This window comes from Pogona vitticeps, chromosome 1, assembly GCF_051106095.1.
Source record: "Pogona vitticeps strain Pit_001003342236 chromosome 1, PviZW2.1, whole genome shotgun sequence".
In the NCBI taxonomy this organism is placed as follows: Eukaryota; Metazoa; Chordata; class Lepidosauria; order Squamata; family Agamidae; genus Pogona; species Pogona vitticeps.
Genome location: NC_135783.1, coordinates 199,063,411 through 199,083,389, shown reverse-complemented (window position 1 = coordinate 199,083,389; position 19,979 = coordinate 199,063,411). Strand labels below are relative to the sequence as shown.

At 37.9% G+C, this 19,979-nt stretch overlaps 1 protein-coding gene across 1 annotated transcript in view; it reads left to right on the top strand.

The window, feature by feature from the left end:
* The window catches only part of AGPS (alkylglycerone phosphate synthase), an 83,446-nt gene that overhangs the window by 38,902 nt on the left and 24,565 nt on the right, over window positions 1–19,979 (top strand). Inside the window, exons 6-12 of the mRNA XM_020806242.3 lie at window positions 615–686; window positions 1,010–1,089; window positions 3,562–3,642; window positions 9,521–9,646; window positions 10,067–10,175; window positions 13,694–13,821; window positions 17,073–17,124. Coding sequence (XP_020661901.2) covers window positions 615–686; window positions 1,010–1,089; window positions 3,562–3,642; window positions 9,521–9,646; window positions 10,067–10,175; window positions 13,694–13,821; window positions 17,073–17,124 — 648 coding nt within the window. The remainder of the gene's footprint in view (window positions 1–614; window positions 687–1,009; window positions 1,090–3,561; window positions 3,643–9,520; window positions 9,647–10,066; window positions 10,176–13,693; window positions 13,822–17,072; window positions 17,125–19,979) is intronic.

Below are 19,979 nucleotides of genomic sequence, written 5' to 3'. Positions count from 1 at the left end.
CCAGCTATTCAAAGGCGAGATCACCTTATTCATTATAAATGGTGGTATTTACACATGCAGAAAGGGATTGTGAACATTTTGTGTGAAAAGGCAAGAATGTGTGCAACTAGCACACAGGGAGGGGAAAGGATTTTTGCTCTTGTGTTTCCATCTAAGCAGGAATTCAGTGTGACTTGAATTGTGATTTTGTTGCGAGTTATGTTGCTTTTTGTAGCTTTATATTTTCATTTACTTGTCTTGTGCATGCCATTTTAATTTAATTTTCAAGGAAAGTGGCACATGAATTTTTAAAACTAAAGTGATAACCTGAGCTTATGTCTAGTTTTGCAAAACAATGTAGTGCATTGTCCCATACCTAGTCTGCCTTCTGCCTTGGGGTTCTTTTTCATCCTGAAGTAAAAGCTATCAAAAAGATGACTGGATTCTTTTTGTTTACTTTGATACAATTGATTCTGACTTTATTGTAAAGATATGTCATGTGTCAAGTCTTTGAAAAAATATACTTTAATTCTTAACCTATTTGAACTTACTTGATTACATTGACTTATTAGCTGATTCTGTGGTAATGTATTCCTTGAACTATATTTTAATTGTTGCTTTGTATTTCTTTGTAGAATGTCATGATGATGTAGTTAAAATTGTGGAAATAGCCTGCAAGCATAATGTTTGTATTATACCATATGGTGGTAAGTAATACAGCTATTTAACAACTTTAAAAGAATTATTGTTACCTTGTCTTTAATGGCCAGGATCCAAGAGCTACTTGAGGCATAGCTAATGGCTTGAGTGTACCTTAATGAGATTGTTTACTTTAAACGGCAGACTCCTTGGGCATGCTACATTCTGATTACTAAGGTCCCCTCAGGTGTTTTTATTGAAGTATTCTTATTAACTGTACATGTATGCATGTGTGCCCGCATGCTTTTTATAAGTCCCTTATGGTTAAGTGTGGAGAACTAACATTAAGGGAAATGAATTTAAAAGATGGATGTCTTTCCCATATCTGCAGGAGGAACAAGTGTTTCTAGTGCTCTGGAGTGTCCTGAGGATGAGAAAAGAACCATTGTTTCATTGGACACTTCACAGATGGTATGTAGATAAACATTTTTAAGAAAACTGTGTTGAATATCAAATAGTCAAAATACTTTAATAGAAAGATTTCAAAATGCCTCTTAAGCAGGCATCATTTTTCTTAGGAGAAGGCAAAAGTATCCCATTTACCTCTTCTGATTTCCCCAACTTTCTCACCGTAAAAAATAGTTGCCATTAAAAATTGCCCTAAAAGTTGCCCAGAAGCTATCATTTTAATTCATCTGCTTTGAGTGAGAAGGAGAGGCTTTCTTCCAAACCACAAATAACCCAGTGCCACTTCTTGCTTCCCCAAAGGTGGTGGGAATTGACCGGTGAGACAACCTAGAATCTTTTTGGGTTATGATTGGCTGAAAGTGGCACATGCAGGACGGCTTTGCCATCTTGGGTCTAGGTGTGGGATACTGGTGCAGTTCTGCCATCCCCTGGAAGTTTTCCAGATCAGCCTTACCTGATAACAAGGGTCATGGCAAGCTGACTACAGTGGGGTCTCTACTTAAGAACGTCTCTACTTAAGAACAATCCAACTTAAGAACAGCTCCATTTGCTAAATTTTGCTTCTACTTGAGAACAGAAATCCAAGATAAGAACAGGAAAAAAAAACCTTTCCTGCTCTTTTTTTAAGGCCATCTTAGGTTAAAAAAAATTTCTCCCCCTAATGGTAGAGTACATATTAACCAGCTTTGCATTAGTTCCTATGGGAACTAATGCTTCAATGTACGAACGCACCTCTACTTAACAAAAAAAACCCCGCCAGAATGGATTAATTGGTTTTCAGTCCATTCCAATGGGAAATTTTGCTTCAACTTAAGAACGTTTCAACTTAAGAACACCATTCCAAAACGGATTAAGTTCTTAAGTAGAGGTTCCACTGTGGTTTCTATGGACGGAAAAGAGCAGATACGGATTAAATGGTTTTCAATGCATTCCTATGGGAAATGCAGATTCAACATAAGAACTTTTCAACTTGAGAACCACCTTCCAATACGGATTAAGTTCTTAAGTAGAGACCCCACTGTATAGCCATCTGCAGTAATGTCCTAAATCTTTTATTTCTATCTAAATCATTATGCAGACATTTGTAGGATAACTGAATAAAAAAATCTGAGCCATCCCATCCCATGCCCAGCACTTTAACGACTCTACCACACTCACCTGTTTGATGGGAACTGACTGTGTAAATCAGTGGTTCTTAACCTTTGCTACTCGGATGCTTTTGAACTGCAACTCCCAGAAACCCCAGTCAGGACAGCTGGTGGTGAAGACTTCTGGGAGTTGCAGTCCAAAACTCCTGAGTAACCCAAGGTTAAGAACCAGTGGTGTAAATCATGTCACCTTAATTAATAACTGATTTGTGTGAAGTATTTCAAATCTGAGAGCATGACATTTGATGGTTTTTAATAACTTTTAATTGTGCAGTTTTGAGTAACACAACATAAAATCTTTTTTATTATTATTTTTTATTCATACATATCGACATACCAAACAAAAAACTAAAATCTGACAATAATAACAACAAAACATCAAAACTAAGCATCCATACTATACCTATAGATCAGAGATTTCGCCATTGTCTGGTCATCTGAATATCATCAAAGGATTTTGGTGTGCACTGATTCACCCTAAACTATTTCTTCCCCTAAATTCCTGACTTTTCCTGGGCCCAGTTATATATCAGCTTCCAGCTTTCCTTTACAAAGTGTCTTGGTTGATCCCGTGGTGCCTCTGAAAGCATATCTAGTTCTGCAATATCCAGTAGCTTCTTTAATAGCTCATCCATCATTGGTGTTTCTCCATTCTTCCATTTTTGGGCCCAGAGTAACCTAGCTGCAGTAAATATATATGTTGAGTGGCGCAACATAAAATCTAATGGTACTCTACCTAGTATAAAATCAAGAAATGTAAAATTACTCTTGATTTCAATGAATTATGTTGCTTATCCAGTGCAATATACTGTTTTCTGTCTTGCATATCACGTTACTGAAAGTGAGTCTTATTAGATACCCTTTCTCTTAAACATCTATAAATTATTTTCAATTTGCATCTAGAATTCACCTTGGGATCCTACATTATTTCAGTCCATAGTGCAGCACTCACATTAGTTTGATGTATATGTATGTGTGTGTGTACACACACACACACACACACACACACACACACACACACACACACACACACAGTAAAAATAAAAAAAAGTAGGAAGTTGAATTGTAAATATTTAAACATTGCAAAGATGTGTAATTTCTTTTTTTAAGAAGCAAAGCTAGCAGGATTGATCAAGAATAAGAAAATAATATAATGTTATATTGCTATCTTATAATTTTGTGCGAACAGATCATATGCGTTAAAATCTTCTTCGTTTTCCTTATTTGTATCTCCCCTGCTCTGCTTTCTGCATTGCTTAGATGTTTCTGTTTTCCTAAGGAATTAGAGACCAGCTTATTTCATGAGTATTTTGTTCTTTTGTAATAGAATAGGATTCACTGGATAGATGAGAAAAATCTAACTGCTCATGTTGAAGCTGGTATTGCTGGACAAGACTTGGAAAGACAGGTATCTTCAACTAGGATTTTTTTAAAAAAAAACTGTTTATTGCAATTTTACTTCTGACACATTTACAGCTTATGTTGTCCCTAAATAAAAGAATCAGCAGTGTTTTCCTCATTCCAGAACTTCTGTATACATCTATTTCTCCTTACACAGCACACTTTTCATGATATATTGAACGTTTTCTGAGTCTGAGGTTGCAGGCTCTAAAATTTAGGACTTTTTAGTATTAATCTGACCTTAAATATTTGTATCAAGAAGGCATTATTGTTTCAAACTTACAGGACAGATCTGGATTTAGCTAAGATTTCTCTGTTCTTTTGACTTCAGAAGGAAACTGTATTGATGTTTTCAGTACAGATATTGAGATCTGGAAGACAGAGTTAAGCAGTAATCCTAGTGTGGATTACATTCCACTGTTAAAGTACATATCTCTTCTCTTTCTGTAGCAGCTTAATATTTATTTATGTATTAAATTTATAGACCGAAGTCTACTCTGGGCAGCTAACAATAAAAAATGGAATAAAATAATATAATAAAATAAAAAACAACAATAGTAATATAGTTCAAGATGGGCAAAAAGAAAAAAATTCAAATGAATACAGCAGGGAAAGCCTGCCTGAGGTCTTTGGTTTGCTCTTAAAAACACCCAGGGAGGGAGCCAGGCAGATCTCTGGAGGCAGACTGTTCCAAAGGCGAAGGGCCACTGCCTAGAAGGCCCAGTTTTTTGTTCTTTCTCTCCAGACCTCCCTTGGCATCACGCCCCTCAGCCGCCCTTCGTGGCTAGAACGAGTGGTTCGGGTAGATCTAGGTGGGAGGAGGCATTCCGTTAGATATCGAGGTCCTAAACCATTTAGGGCTTTATATGTCATCATTAACACTTCGAAATCAATGCGGAAACGAACAGGGAGCCAATGCAAGGCAGCCAGAGTGGGGGAGATACGCTGATATTTTCTCGTCCCACTGAGAAGTTTGGCCACCGCATTCTGCACCATTTCAAGCTTCCACATCAATCTCAAAGGTAGCCCCACATAGAGTGCATTGCAGTAGTCTAACCTCGAAATTACAAGTGCATGGACCAGAGTGGTGAGTGCCCCAACTTCAAGATAGGGATGCAGCTGGGCAATCCGCCACAGATGGAAATAGGCAGAGCTTCATGTGTGAGCCAGGTGGAATAGAACTATCAAGCTATTCCACTTCTGCTCCCAGAGAAGAATTTCAAGAACATTGAATTTTTCACTGGAGAAAGTGATGGTATGTGATGATGCAGCTCCTCCTACCTTATAATATCCCGTGTTCTTCAGCAGAGACCTTGAAGTCTGTGCTTGGACTCATATGCCATTTCCTTCCTCTACCAAACAGATGTTCATGTACTTGAAACTTCAGTAATATATGAGTGGTCTGCTACTTTCATTTTCGTTTGACAACATGATGCTGAAAGAAGTGAACTCACTTTTGACTGAGGTTTTGAAATAGATGGATGCTCATCTGTCAGGCATGCTTCGGCTGTAGATTCCTGGGGTGGCAGGAAGTTGGACAAGATGATCTTTCCAATTCTGCAATCTGTTTCTGTTATTTTAATTGTTTAATACGCAAGTCCTCTGTGAGAGAAATTCCAGAGCCAAAGCCTGTTTTTAAGTAGATAACTACCCCCAAAAGTTTTTTATATACCATATATACAGGGCTTGAAAAATGCACTCGTCCACTCGTCTGTGACAAGTGAAAAATGCTGTTCGACGAATCACAGCTCCCTGCCTGCCTGCCGCCTTCTCCTTTGCCTCTCTCTCTCTCTCTCTCTCTCTCTCTCTCTCTCAGCCTGCAGTCCTCCCCTCCCCCTCCCATTGCAAAAAGAAAACTATCATCTCATGAGAAGAGAGTTCGAGCGGCACACATAGATATAGTTCTGCAGGAGAATGTAGAGTAGTCCCATTCTGGAGAATATGGAGATTCCCTGCTCCCAATTTCAACCGAACGAGGACACATCCTGGGGTGGGAGGGAACCGTGGCTTATTAAGAGGCCAGGCGCTTTTGCTTTCAGCTTTATTTTTGCTGGAGACATCCAAAAGAAAGGCATTGAAAATACAAACTTCATGACCCCACAGGCATGCAGGTACAGTAATAAAGCAACCCAAATCTGAGGGTATAAATCAGTGATTCTCAGTCCCAATAAATTGCAGGGCTATAGTCCGGTCATGCTGACTGGTGAAATTTTTGACTAACTGGTGAGACATTCTAAAATTTTTCAAGCCCTGCATATATATGAAATGGTGATTATAGGAGGCCATCCTAGTTCATAAATCCATGGTATTCCCAAGTCTCTCAATTTTACAAGAGGCTCTCTGCAGGAATATTTCTTCTATCTTTCCTTTAATCATAACTTAAATTCTATTAATCTGTCACTGCTCACTTTTATAATAAAGCATGAGATGTTCATGTTTTTCTTTGAAGTAACTGTCAATAAACATGTTTTTAGTGCCCTGCTAGATAATGGATTCTGAAATGCTTGTATAAACATAGATTTTAAAAAGATTATACCTGCAATGGTAGTTTATTCTTAATAAACAGTTCATACATTTAAAATCACACACTCTAAAACATATTCGACTAGTTACTACTTGTGATATCTAATTGTAGGTTTCCTGCAAAGGAGTATTTTTTTTTCCAAGAGGGTTCCATAGATTTCCTCCCCAAAATTATTTTGCTGGAAACTTACTAACACAGCAGTTTTTGATGGCCTTTCATACTTTTTATTTTTATATCCCCTTATGATTTGATGTAGTATTTTAACCTTTCGAAGAGCTGTACTTTTTTAAAGGTTAGAATTAAAATGCACAGAGCATATTCCCTTAATTTAAATGACATTTTTCCAGGCTAGTAACTTCTGATGTTTCACCAACTGCTTCATTCTAGAAATGCCACAGAATCTTTTGTCCCATTAGAATTAAGCACAATTGGTCCTTTCCTGGCTGATTCCTTTCTTAAAACTTACACAATGTTCCAGTTTTTTTTCTCTTTTGCTGCTGCTTCTGATGAGAAAGAGTTCATTGCAGATTTTGCTTCACTTTGTATACATCTGCATCACTATAGTCCATCATACAGTCTCAGGATGTAATTATAAATTGTGTCTTACTATATGAAGCAACATTGTGAAGTAAATAAATTGTTGAATTGTCCGATCCAGTAAATGAGCTATGGAATATTGCCAGAATAGCTTAATAAGGTGTATGAAAGAAGACCATGGGTTTTTAATAATACTTGCAGTTTCAAGTACAAAGTATTGAGTAGGTACTGTTCTGCCTGAGTACTTGATTAGTATATTTTGATTCTGCTCAGAATAGTTTCCTATGTTCTTGTTAACCTACAGTAGTTTTAGCAGTACCAGTGATCAGAATTTGTCCTGCAAATGCTGGAGTTTGGGGTGTCTGAGAATTTTTAAAAAAACATCTTAGGCACATATACTTGCTGTCAAGAAATAAACTATTGCTTCCAGTGCAGTGTGACTGCTCTTGAAAGCCCGCTTCCTTGTAGAATTCCTTGTGTAGTTCAACACTGCGATCATGATGTATGAAAAAGCAACCAACTTGGAACCAAAATTTCCAGTTTACTCTTTGTGTTAATAGGAAAAGCACCAAATGGGAAATCCGTTGCATAGGAGGAAAACTTGCTCTTTGGGCAGCCTTCCCAGATGTATATGTTACCAGTGAAAAATTAACCCTATCTGTGCAAAAGCATGTTTTGATAGTTGCTACCACATTGAATCATCAGTTGGGCATCTGTTACCAGAACCCTTCAGAAAATGTCACAGCTTGAAAAAAAGAAATGAATGGTCCAGTGTGTACTAAACAAGTCACTGATTTGTGGCTACTTGAATTTTATCAGACTTTTGAAACTAATTTTCTAAAACGGATGCTTCTGTCATCAGGAGGAAGATATCTCAAATGAAAAGCCCTTGTCTGCCAGTGACCCTCATGAACCATGGTTTTGCTATTGACTTTGTAAACAATTACAAAAAATGCTTTGAAAACAGTATTTTTAAAAAAAAAAAATCAGTGTGCCATTGAGATGCTAAGGAAATAGAAGAAAACTTGGGACAATCCTCTCTAAGGCATGCTTTACCTGTATACTTGGTTGCTAAAACCCATCAGTTGGGTCCCAAACGGAGACAGGCACAAATTCTGGTTTCCTGTGATGTCTGAAGAATTCTGCTAAGGCTATCCAGACATAATATGAACAGTTTGATGTTAGGAACATGAGACCATAGTGAGAGTAGAAATTTCTGTTGTTATGTTTTTTCAGTGAATAATAGTTTGTTGTCCTTATTTTTTGAAACTGACAGACAATAGCATCCCTCAAACCAGGACAGAAAATTTCTACAGTGGGGTCTTGACTTGAGAACTTAATCCGTATTAGAAGGCAGTTCTCAAGTCAAAAAGTCTGTAAGTCAAGTCTCCATTGACCTACAGTGCATTGAAAACCAATTAATCCCGTAACAGGCTGTTTTTGTTCCATTTTGGTTTTTTTCTGGTCTGTAAGTCAAATCTCAGTCTGCAAGTCAAACCTAAATTTTGCGGCCAGAGAAGTCTGTAACTCAAAAAGTCTGTAAGTCAAGCCGTCTGTAAGTCAAGGGTCCACTGTACTGTTAGTAAAGGGAAGGGAAGTCTGTGTACACAAGCCTCAGTTTGTTAGCTGCTTGTCTTCATAACCTCTTCATTGTTAGTAGTCTTGTACTCTATCTTCAAACAGCACAATATTTTCTGCATCATAAATGTACCAAGATTTGTTACCATTAGAGATTGTTATATCTTTAATATCGAGTAATCATGACTCCAACATTAATGGAAGGTCAAAACCATTGACTGTTTTCTAGTATGTAATACAGCCAATCAGACTTGCACTGGTATTTAAGATCTGTTAGAAATTGCTCCCTTCCTTAGCATTATTGCACATCTCATTTTCCAAATGTTTCTCAGCACCAAATGTGCTTTCAGGTAGCTTAGAATTCAGCTGCTTGATATACGAAAGAATATCAAGAGAGATTTCTTTTCTTTGTCAAGTCATTTCACCAGGATACCTGTGGGGTCAATGTGTAAAGGCGTTTCATTCCCTTTCTCTGTAGCAGTGCATATGGCAAAATCAAACTAATAAAGAAAGATGAAACCAGTGACAAATGTATAAAAATTTATGTTCTGCGTTACAAATTCACCATTACTGTTTAGAGAATTCCCAGCCAGATGGTTGTATATTAAGGGAACTCTTCTTGAGAAAATCAGGTATAATCAGTTCAGGATTTCTTCAGACCAGCTGCAAATCATGTTAGCAGAATCAGAAATAAGTGCTTCTTTTATTGTTTTTTTTTAATAAAACTGTTTTGTTGTAGTATTGTGGTCTATGGAATGGTCTTTAAAGTTAGTAAGCTGTTAAAATACAGAGTAGTGGTATACAGGCCATGTGTTACAGATGTATAAGAACTGAGTCTACACTATAATCCTGGTATTTTTTATTTTCTTACATGCTGCGTTTTCCTGTGTACAGAGTAATGGATGTAGTATAACATGGATAAATTTTTTTTTCCCAAAGCTTGCAATAGTGTTGGTGTCAAAAGTGTTGTAGTAATAGCAGAAATTGCTTTAAAGGTGAATCTGTACAGTATACCTCTTTGTAGTAGGCAGTGATTAAGTGCAGAGAACTTGGTAGCAAAAAAATACGGTTTATTGTCATTTAGGTAAAACTTTGTTCATCAAAGCTTGTCTGAAGCAAATGTCGTTGTATTGGCCCAAAACACTATTTTTCCTGCGTTCTTTAGAAAATTGTGCTTCCATAAAGTTGAATTCTGTGCCGATGGATATCTTCCTTTGGAAAATTGATTGTTATTTTCTGGGTTTAGCTGGGAGAAAGTGGGTACTGTACAGGCCACGAACCAGATTCCATGGAGTTCAGCACTCTCGGAGGATGGGTGGCAACCCGAGCATCAGGCATGAAGAAAAACATTTATGGAAACATTGAAGACCTGGTAAACCTCTTTATTTTGATTTCTTTCTAGTCCTTGAGTATTAAATGTTAAATTAAACCAACCTTTTTAAAGACACAATTGGACCTACATGTTAAAGAAAAATAATTTATGGATGCACCTCTCCTTGGGTTTGAAGGGAAGATATGACAGGGACAGCATAATGATTTCTTGGTACTCTTCTGAACTCCCAGAGCATTTGCCGTATCACTATGTTGTTGCCTTCTTTCAGAGTGGATTACCTTTTTATAGCAATCAGGGAAAATTTCACTCTATACTGAAGATGTTCTGGGAATTCGATCTATGTGCCTCTTTCTTTCTTTCTTTCTTTCTTTCTTTCTTTCTTTCTTTCTTTCTTTCTTTCTTTCTTTCTTTCTATTCTCTTTAACGTGTCACTTAAAGTGAATATTCTGTTTTGTTCAGGTGGTTCATATTAAAATGGTAACTCCAAGAGGTGTAATACAAAAGAACTGTCAAGGACCGCGCATGTCAACAGGACCTGACATCCATCATTTCATTTTAGGATCTGAAGGTATCATGAACAATAGAATTCCAGTGTTTGCATTTGAGTCTTTAAGACATTGTGTCGAGGACACATTATTTACTTAAATGTTTGGGTTCCGGAATTGTTTTTTTTAACTGCAACTGACTATCATGTGATTATCATGCACCTCAGTGAATTGTAGACCTGTTTAGTGTGCTATAATAGCTAGAAAGAGACTGATAACATTTTCTTGGGGCAGTATTAGATTGGTGATGCCTCTTAAATCTAATTCTAAGGTATAGTATCCTGCAGTGCTAAACATCCTTACTAGGGAATAAGCTTCATTGAACACAATGCATAAACGTGTATTGTGGCATTGTATTGGAGATTATAGTAATGTGGATTATTCGATCTCTAGAAATTACACTTTAAATCCATCCCATTGCTCCTTTTCAGACTTCTTCACTTATTTTCATGTTCCAAAGCATCCCAGTCACTCCAACATTGATAAGTAAAATATTGATAAATAAAAATTACTGTAACCTCCCATGGATTTTTTAAACTTTTCATGCTGGTATTTATGAGTCCTGTAAGTGTGTCAAAGCATGCCCTATGGGCAGAAAGCTGTAACCTTGTGCATGTTTTTTTGACCGTGTAATGATGGAATAGCTTTTAATTGCATTTAATTGTTGAAAAGACAACTGGGTTTGGGTATATCTGAGGTTGAGAAAGCTGTGCTTGCATTGGAGGGTCTGGGTGAAGTGATTGTTGCCAGTATTTTCTTCCCTCGGTGGCTCTAGAAAAGCTGTTTATTTGGAGGGTCAAACTGTCTTCTGCAGCAGCATGAAGATGAAAGTCCAGAATGAGGATAAATTTATTTCTTAAATTTATACTGCCCCATTAGTGCAGTATATACATACAAAGTGTTTCTGCCCAGTCCTTCAGTGAATCTGGGTCTCTTCCATGTACGGATTCTTTTTGTTTTTGAAAGCATGTTTTTAGCTCCAGTCCGAGGTTGGAGCACTAAAATAGATTCTGTGTGTATGGCAGCCATATAAATAATTGCTCAGCAGGTGGTGGGTATGTGCTGTCTGCATCTTCATTTCTTCTGCTGTAGCTGCCTTGTCATCTCCTTTGCCATGGGTCCTTCCCAGATACATGTGAACTTGAAAAAAAAGGAAAAAGTTTTGTCTCCCACAAGCATTGACAGCACTTCTTATATTCAGGACAGCTGTATAGAGCAGAAGTCCCCAGCCCCCAGTCCGCAGTGCGGTGCCAGTCCATGGCCTGAGCCGGACCGGGCTGCGGAGACAGACCTCCCACCGCCCTGCATGCACGCCCCCCTGCACAGCCCTTTGTGTATGCGTGTGTGCACCAGCACCCACACAATTGCTCCCCCACCCTTTTGTACATGCACACGAGCACTGCACCACCGTTTGTGCATGCACCTGAGCACCTTCACACCCACCATCCTGCTCCTTTGCATGTGCACCTGTGTGAGAGCACACACAATCCTTTGCGCATGCCCGTGAGCGTGCCCCACCTTCCCCAGCCAGTCCATGGGATTAAAGAGGTTGGGGACACCTGGTATAGAGGCTGTGTCTGTCTTCTACTCTGGAGGTAAAGGTAAAGGTTCCCCTTGACATTTAGTCAAGTCGTGTCCAATTCTAGGGTGCAGTGCTCATCTCCGTTTCCAAGGCATAGAGCCATCGTTTGTCCATAGACAATTTTCCGTGGTCATGTGACCAGCGCGACTAGACACAGAACACCGTTACCTTCCCACCGAGGTGGTACCTATTTTTCTACTCACATTTACATGTTTTCGAACTGCTAGTTTGGCAGGAGCTGGGACTAGTGACGGGAGCTCACTCCGTCGCATGGATTCGATCTTATGACTGCAAAATCATATGCTTAAATCAGAAGCCAGACACACGTAACAGGTTTCTTAATGCTACCACTGTTATTGTAAAGCAATTCTTCAAAGCTTCAGGATTAGATCTTTTTCCCTCTTGCTTTGGGGCTGTGGTTCTGTGACTCAAAAGAAGAATGAGAAAGAATTGCACATAGCTATTATTGTAACGGAGACAGTACATAGAGTTCTTTATCTGCTTTCTAACAGCCTGTCAAGCAAACACAATTGTACTGAATGATGCCTGTCCAACAGTGGCCTATTCGTCCCTGACGGAAGAACTATTTTTCCTCTTCCTTCTCCTGCGTTGCCTCACTGTACCTTCCAGAGAAGTGTTGATGGTTGTGGCATGGAGGAAAGCAAAGGAATAGTCCCAGATGTCTTTCATCATTTTAAAAATTCAAACAGCAATTGCAGTTTCTTGTCTGCATCTACATAGAAGTGTGTTTGTGTATGTGTATGTACACATATGCCTGATCTCTTGAAGGAGATTATTACTTGCAGCAGATATCCAGATAAATACTGAATTGCAAAGACTCGAGTATAGAAATTCTGAGTTGAGGCTGAGAGGAGATAGTGTCATTACAAGTACTTGTATATGCAAACATCTCAGTAGTGAAGTGTTGAGAATTAAATTTATGGTCATAAAACAGGCATATTTAAAGTTTCCATTTGGAGTAAAGGACAAAAGATATGATGCAGACAAAATATTATCATGTCAAAGAAAGCCAACTACAAAAAAATCCTTACATCTTTGATATTCCTAGACAGGAACAACAAAATTCTGGGAGACTGGATTATACAGTGCTTCTGTCAAAAATGATTGTACGGTGATTCCATCCGTGGATTGTGCTAACTGTAGTTTACAAACCAAGCTATTTCAGCATATAAGAATCAAACTAGGGTTAATGTTTTGCATTTTGAATGTAGTGTTTTCCAGAAGTGAACAAGTGGTTGTAAATGATCAGTTCCCATCAGGTATCTTATCAGCACAAACCATGGCTTTTGATCACCCTTGGAAAGATAATCTCGGATTCTTCTTGTCACAAGCCTCATCTTCTCCATACTAAACTACAGCAGAATATTCATAGTCATGTTTCCCAGATCTGTGTTGCTTTATTCATTCTAAAACTAGGGCCTCTAGAAAGCATATACAGTACTGAACTGTGCAAACCAGTTGGATTCATATTGGTCTTATGGCAGCATATTTTGAGAAAACACAGAACATACTGATTGCTTTGACAGTCACGTTCCTCATGTTGACTTTTGGTTACAAATTTCTCTTCAATGGGCATTTAAACAAAAGCTTTAATATCGTATTCTGTTGTTCTAAAAGATCTGTCATTGCCACTGTATTATAGATGATTAAAGTAATTCCAGTATTTGATCTTTTGAACTTGATATTTCTACAGTTAGAAATCTGTTCTCAATTTGAGCAATCCCCCATTAAATTGACACTATCATTTTTAGAATAGGAAACATTTAAAAGATTGATTTAACTACTGTAAAGTGTTTGAAATTCATTTAAAAATATTAAATAAAAATGTATTTAGGTAGATGGGAAGTAATAATACTCTAGCCTTTGCCTGTTAAACCATGAATTTTTGTAGATTTTCAATTACAATAGCAAAATCATTGTTTTCCTCTTTTCATAAAGGAACCCTGGGAGTGGTAACAGAAGTTACTATAAAAATCCGACCAATCCCTGAATATCAAAAGTATGGCTCTGTAGTATTTCCAAACTTCGAGAAAGGGGTGGCCTGCTTAAGAGAAATAGCAAAGCAGGTAAAGTAACCTTATCTTCAAGTTGTGTTTAAATACACATTTAAAAAGCAGCACTACCAGAATACTTTCGCTAGGTGGCATACTAATCTCTGTTTAGCTCTTTTTAAGGTGACAAATGTGTTTCAGTTCAAAGACAGAGTGCTTAAATAGGCATTGAGGCTGGAGGATTAAATAAACAGTTTTATTTTACATTTCAAAGGGTTTCTATCTTGATACAGAGGTCTTTTCTGTTGTAGTTACAAAACAGTTGATACTTTAGTATGTTTGAATACATTCAAGTCTGGTTAGAGCTAGATGTCATCATGATTATATTCAAATATTGATGTTTTTAACCACTCCATTGCAAAAATGCAATGACGATTACTTGTCTTAAGAAACTGCTGTTTGGCTGAAGACATCCTGTGTCAAGATAGCACATAATTCAGTCTTTTTAAAAGTATGAGATGTTTCAAAGCCTAGTTGGTTCATGGTAATACATATAGTGCAGTCCTCTCTAGGCTCTAGTAAGTATCTGCCTGTGGGATGTAGCAAGCCGTAAAACCTACTCTATCCAACATTTCCCCATATATGGTTTATATGTCAAAAACTGTTACGGCCACACTAAAAAAAGACAGATCAAGAAACAAAGTTGAGCAGTTGAGCCACATTCATAATAAAAAAATGAGGAGCTTGGAGGAGTTTCCAGACAATCTGAAGTGGCATTTAGAGGAAGTTTTAAGGATGAAACAAGTTATTAGGATAAAAGATTAGATGAAAAAGATGGGGAATAAAGAACAAATTAAAGAGATGTTAGACATGGAGAGAATATTTAGGTTTAATCTTATTCATTTGGAGCAGTGGCTTAACTACTGGGTTAAAAGAAATGGTCAATGTAGAGAGGTTAAGATATTTGAAGAAATGGTATTACAGAAGAAAAAATAGATGAATATATGATAGTGAAAGGGCAAAATGTATAAAATATTATTAAAGGCTGAAGATCAACAAGATCTTCTTAAATCATTGTGAGAATATGATTTGGGGATTTGGGAGAGGAAAACATTACCAAGGTAATGATATGGGATATAGGATACAACATAGGGGGAGATTTTCTATGACCGTTCATATTTTCTGTGCAACCTATGTTTGAACCCATAATCAAGTTTAGACATGTTTATGACTAATCTGGCCTTTCTCACCAGATCACTCATAAACATGTTCAAAGCCACTTATAAGTTCAAATAAAGGCTGCAGGAAAAAATATGATATGTCATAGAAATTCTTCCCCTTGATATAAGAATATTGACATCTGTGTCTGCAAGAATAAAGGAATTTTTTAATAAACTATTTCGGTTATAGTATTTAATGCTGATTAAATTGAAACAAATGTATAACAATATTTTATACTAATTATCCTAAGATGTGTTGGAGAGGTTGTCAAAAGTTGGTACTTATTTTCATATGTGGTGGGAATGTGGAAATAAAATTTTGTCATTTAGTCTTTTAAGGAGGTTAATAATTAAGTTACAGAGCCATGTCATAAAATAACACTTTTATTGATATTTGATAAGGAGCAATGGAACTGGACTATGAAAGAATTACTTTCAAATTTATTAACAGTGGCTTAATTAATAGCAAAGAACGGGAAAGTAAAATATTATTTTCAATTAAATCAGTGGTATAAGGAAATTTGGCATATAGCCATTAATGATAAGCTGATATCTAATATTAAAGCTATGAAGGGTTTATCAAATAATATTATCTTTACAGATATCTGGGGATAATTTATTGACTATGTATTAATAAGGAGGAAAGGTTCCACACCTTTGCAAGAATTCGTGCAGTTTTGGAAGGGGGCTCCATAAGGGGGGAAAATTGGCTATACAGTGGTGCCTCGCTTAACGAGTGCACCGTATAGCGATGTTTCCGTATAGCGATCCCTTTTTCGGGATCGCTATACGGAAACATACCCGATCTTCGCAATGGGGAAAACCCGCATTGCGAAGATCGGGTATTGCGGCGGCCATTTTGGAGCCGCCGAACAGCTGATCGACGGTTCCAAAATGGCCGCCAGAAGCCCGGAAATGGCTGCCGGCAGCCGTTTTCGCGCCCTGTCCTCGCTTAGCGAAGGCGCGAAAATGGCTGCCAGCACCTGGAATCCTCGCTGAACGGGTAAGTAACGAAGGTATTGGAACGCATTAAACGAAGTTTAATGCGTTCCAATACCTTTCCCCTACCCATTTAGCGATGATTCCGTATAGCGAGGGTTAATCCGGAACGGATTAACCTCGCTATACGGGGCACCACTGTATCTCCAAATGGTCCTGGTGGGGTGGAGCACATTTTGCTTAATTGTACTGACTAAATGGATTTATGTTAAGTTGTTATGTATTTTGGTTTTTTTTATATTAGTTGCATGGGGGGAGTTGTTCCTTTTTTGGGGTATATTTGGTTCTAAATCTTTCTTACCCTCCCCTCTCTGCAGCAGCATTCTGTGACCCCTGAACACTGGCTCCAGATTTCCTAGATCCACAGGAGCAGGTTTTAGTACACAAGGGGCTGTGGAGAAGAAGCATCCTTCCCCTCTTCAGCCTCCACTGACATAAATAGTGTGTTCAGGTGACACACAAAGAGCTGCTGCGGCCCTAGGGAGGAGCACGTTTGTGAGAGTATGTATGTATGCATGCATGCATTTATATACTACCACATTAGTGCAATGCACTATTCTATTTACTATGTTGAAGAAGTGTATCTATTACCCCTTAGGGCAGAACATTGCTCAATTCCCCCCCACACACACACACACACATTTCAGTTGACTGAGCAGAATTAGAAACAGGAAGGGTGTGTAGTGATTGAGACAAGTCTCCTGGGTTGAGATGTGTGAGAGGAGAAAGAGATAAGCAAAAGCTGAGTTGTACAAATCTTTTCCTCATTAAATTTGAACATATACTTCCTGCTCAGCATAGTTTCAATAATGTTGCATAACATTAGTAATCTAGTGTGTCTAAATTATCTTCAGCCTATACAGCATATACATTTTAGTACATTGTTTAAGGCCCAATGTTTACCTAATATAATGTACATTATGCAAATCACATTAATCTTGGCTCCTGGATAGAGGATTTATTGAATATGCCTTTTTCCACTATGCTTTTTTCACTGTAGGGTTTGAACCCCTTCATAAAAGTTCGGTATTTAACTCATACATTTTTCAAGTACTGCTATTTCTGTTGATATTATTCTGTATTCAAAAGTATGTTGTTTGTTCGTAGCGATGCGCGCCTGCATCTATTCGGCTTATGGACAATGAACAGTTTCAGTTTGGTAAGTTTTTACTGTTTTACTCAGAAGTAGTTTTGTAAACTTATGCAGAAGCTTGTGCCATGCTTTCTTTTGTGCCTTTTTTTTCATTGACATCTGGTGCAGATATCACAAAAGATAAATATTTTATCTCCCTCTCCCCCTATGGGCTGTAAATGATTTTCCTACCATTCAAATGCAGTTAAAACTATCTAAGAAGATCAGAATTGTAACACTGAATCATTTTTGTGTCACATTAATGATGTAAAAACCTTTTGACCAAATAATGGAAGAGATCTTATTCAGGCAAAACATTGTGGTAAAAAAAGATTATTAAATATTAATGCAATTTAATCATGCAATCTTAACTTTGTCTGTCTGCTGCTAGTGAAGAACACCCATGTCTAGGGTGAGATATACACAGCTGGAAGTTATCTAGCATATTTTCAGAAAGTTCTGATGGCTGGCCTACCATAGTCACAGGGCAATCAGGAGGTGGCCACAGCCACAATGAATCCTACATTCCCTTCCTGATGCGCCCGGGGAACTAGTGAGACCCTGTGCTAGCCCTGAGGTTGGGTTAGTTAAATCCCTCCCACTGTAATCAGTAGGCAGAGTGATATAAAAACCTGCTTCCATCCTGGCCACAGAAAAACAGAAGGGGAGTGAAGAGGACTGTGAGTCAGTCAGCAGATATATCACACAGAGAGAGAGACACACACACAGACACACACACAGAGAGACACACGCTTAATGGTCATAGATTGCGCGCGCGCGCGCGCGCGCGCACACACACACACACACACACACACACACACACACACACACACACACACACACACACACACACACACACACACACACACACACACACACACACACACACACACACACACACACACACACACGGTTAATGGTCACAGATTGCTCTGCCTGGCGCGAATTGTCTGGTTTTATCTGTGGAGCTAGGCAATGGATGGCCTGTGAGCCCTCTATACCGTCCCTAGTGAAATGTATGGCCTGTGAGCCATCTATACCCTAGTGAAACACCCTAGAATCCATACACTATTTCCCCCCCCCCCCGCGCCACCTGAGAATACATTCCATTCCAAAATTGTAGGCCTCAGAAACCTCAGGGGGTTGATTTGCTATTCATATGTAATTTCATCCCTGGGCCTATTTTGGGGAGTGGGGTTAGGGGAAAGTCACTTTAAAAAAGAAAACCCTGTTCCGAAAAGGACCTAAAATAGATCCTTAGGGGTATAGCTTGCCATTTTGGGATCCAATTGTCTTCCCAAAGGTTGTAGGTGCAGCTTTCTAATGTCTAGGAAGGAAAGAAAATGGTCCTTGGATCTTCAGAAGTTGCTAACCATCTCTCAGAAGCATTTTAAAAATCTCACAAATGTATAATAGAGAGAGCCAGTGTTCTTTACTGTTAACCCTATTGGTTTATTTCTGTCCAAATTTGTGTAGCCACAATCCCTTGTGGATACCCATAAGAGGTTGTAGCTACACAGATTTGAATAGAATGATGGACTAGGACTCAGGAAAAGTGGGTTTGAATCCACACACAAACATAGAAACTCATAGTTGGTGGTGGTTTGTTACTGGTAAAGCCACCCCTTAAATTTCTCAGTTACCTTGGAAGTTCTATTGAGCTTGCTTCTAATTCAGTTCTGACCTGATGGCACATAACATAAAACGACAACATGACATAACATAATTTTTAAACTTTCCAAAAACTAAACCTTATAATAAAGGGTAGCAGTAATGATCAGAATTCTATTGAGATTTTACTCCAGAACAAATGAAATTGTATTGTCACGGTAGCAAATTGCAGTTTAGTAGTGAGATAATATGTCTGGCTATTTGCCAGAAGACCAGATGTACACTATTAATTCACAGGAATTCACTGTTGTGAAATATATGACTTCACTTATTCTGGAATACTTAGTCCTTCAGAAGTTTGTTCAAATAATTAATGATTTCTATGATAAGATATTCATTAATTATGAATTATTTCTGTTCATTCTTTTATTCATTTGTTCATTTTATTTATAGGTCACCTTTCTCCTGATAGGGGGACCCAAGGTGGCTCACAATAGCAAATCTAGAATCATTTGGGGTAGACAAAATAAACTGAAGAAATACACTTTTTGCTGAAGTTTGAGGTTTAAGAACTGTATTGTTCTCCATTTATTTACAGTTCTTGCATTGTATTCACAATAGGAGGTGAGAGCAGCAGAAAAAGGTGTGTTTCCATCCATATCAAGTGGCTTTTGGGTAGAGTAATAGGGAGCTTTGGGAGATAACTATTCACCCTGTTCCATTCGATCCTGTCAGCAAAAGCTAAATAAATGCAAACTGTAATGAGCTAAAAATCCCAGCATGGTTACTCTGAGAGACTTTGAGCCAAGGGATAAGACTGTTAAATAAGTAAACATGATGGTTGTTAGACTAAAATAACTGAAACATATGGAAAAAGCAAAGTGCTCTACCTTTTTGTTACATACAGGACAAAATATTAACAAGTTCAAAATAAATGCACTGAGGTTCTTCTCATGCATGTTTTATTACGCATAAAACTTTCTGCAAAGGAATGACAAATTGTGATCAAACTGTACCTTTAACTATAAATTGTAGTCATTAAAAATATCCAAAAATGAGTCAGTTACTGGATGAGTTTTAATGGATGTGTGTGTATTTACATCCATGATTAACAAGTGGTTTATATAGACTTTCTGAAAAACAGGTATAAGTACTTTAGCCGGACACGGTATTTTCATTCTACAGTTGAGCATGGGAAAGACCAGTTCTGGTACATTACAGCAAAAGCTGGATATTCACACTTCTGTTGGAGAGATCAACAGAATAAACAC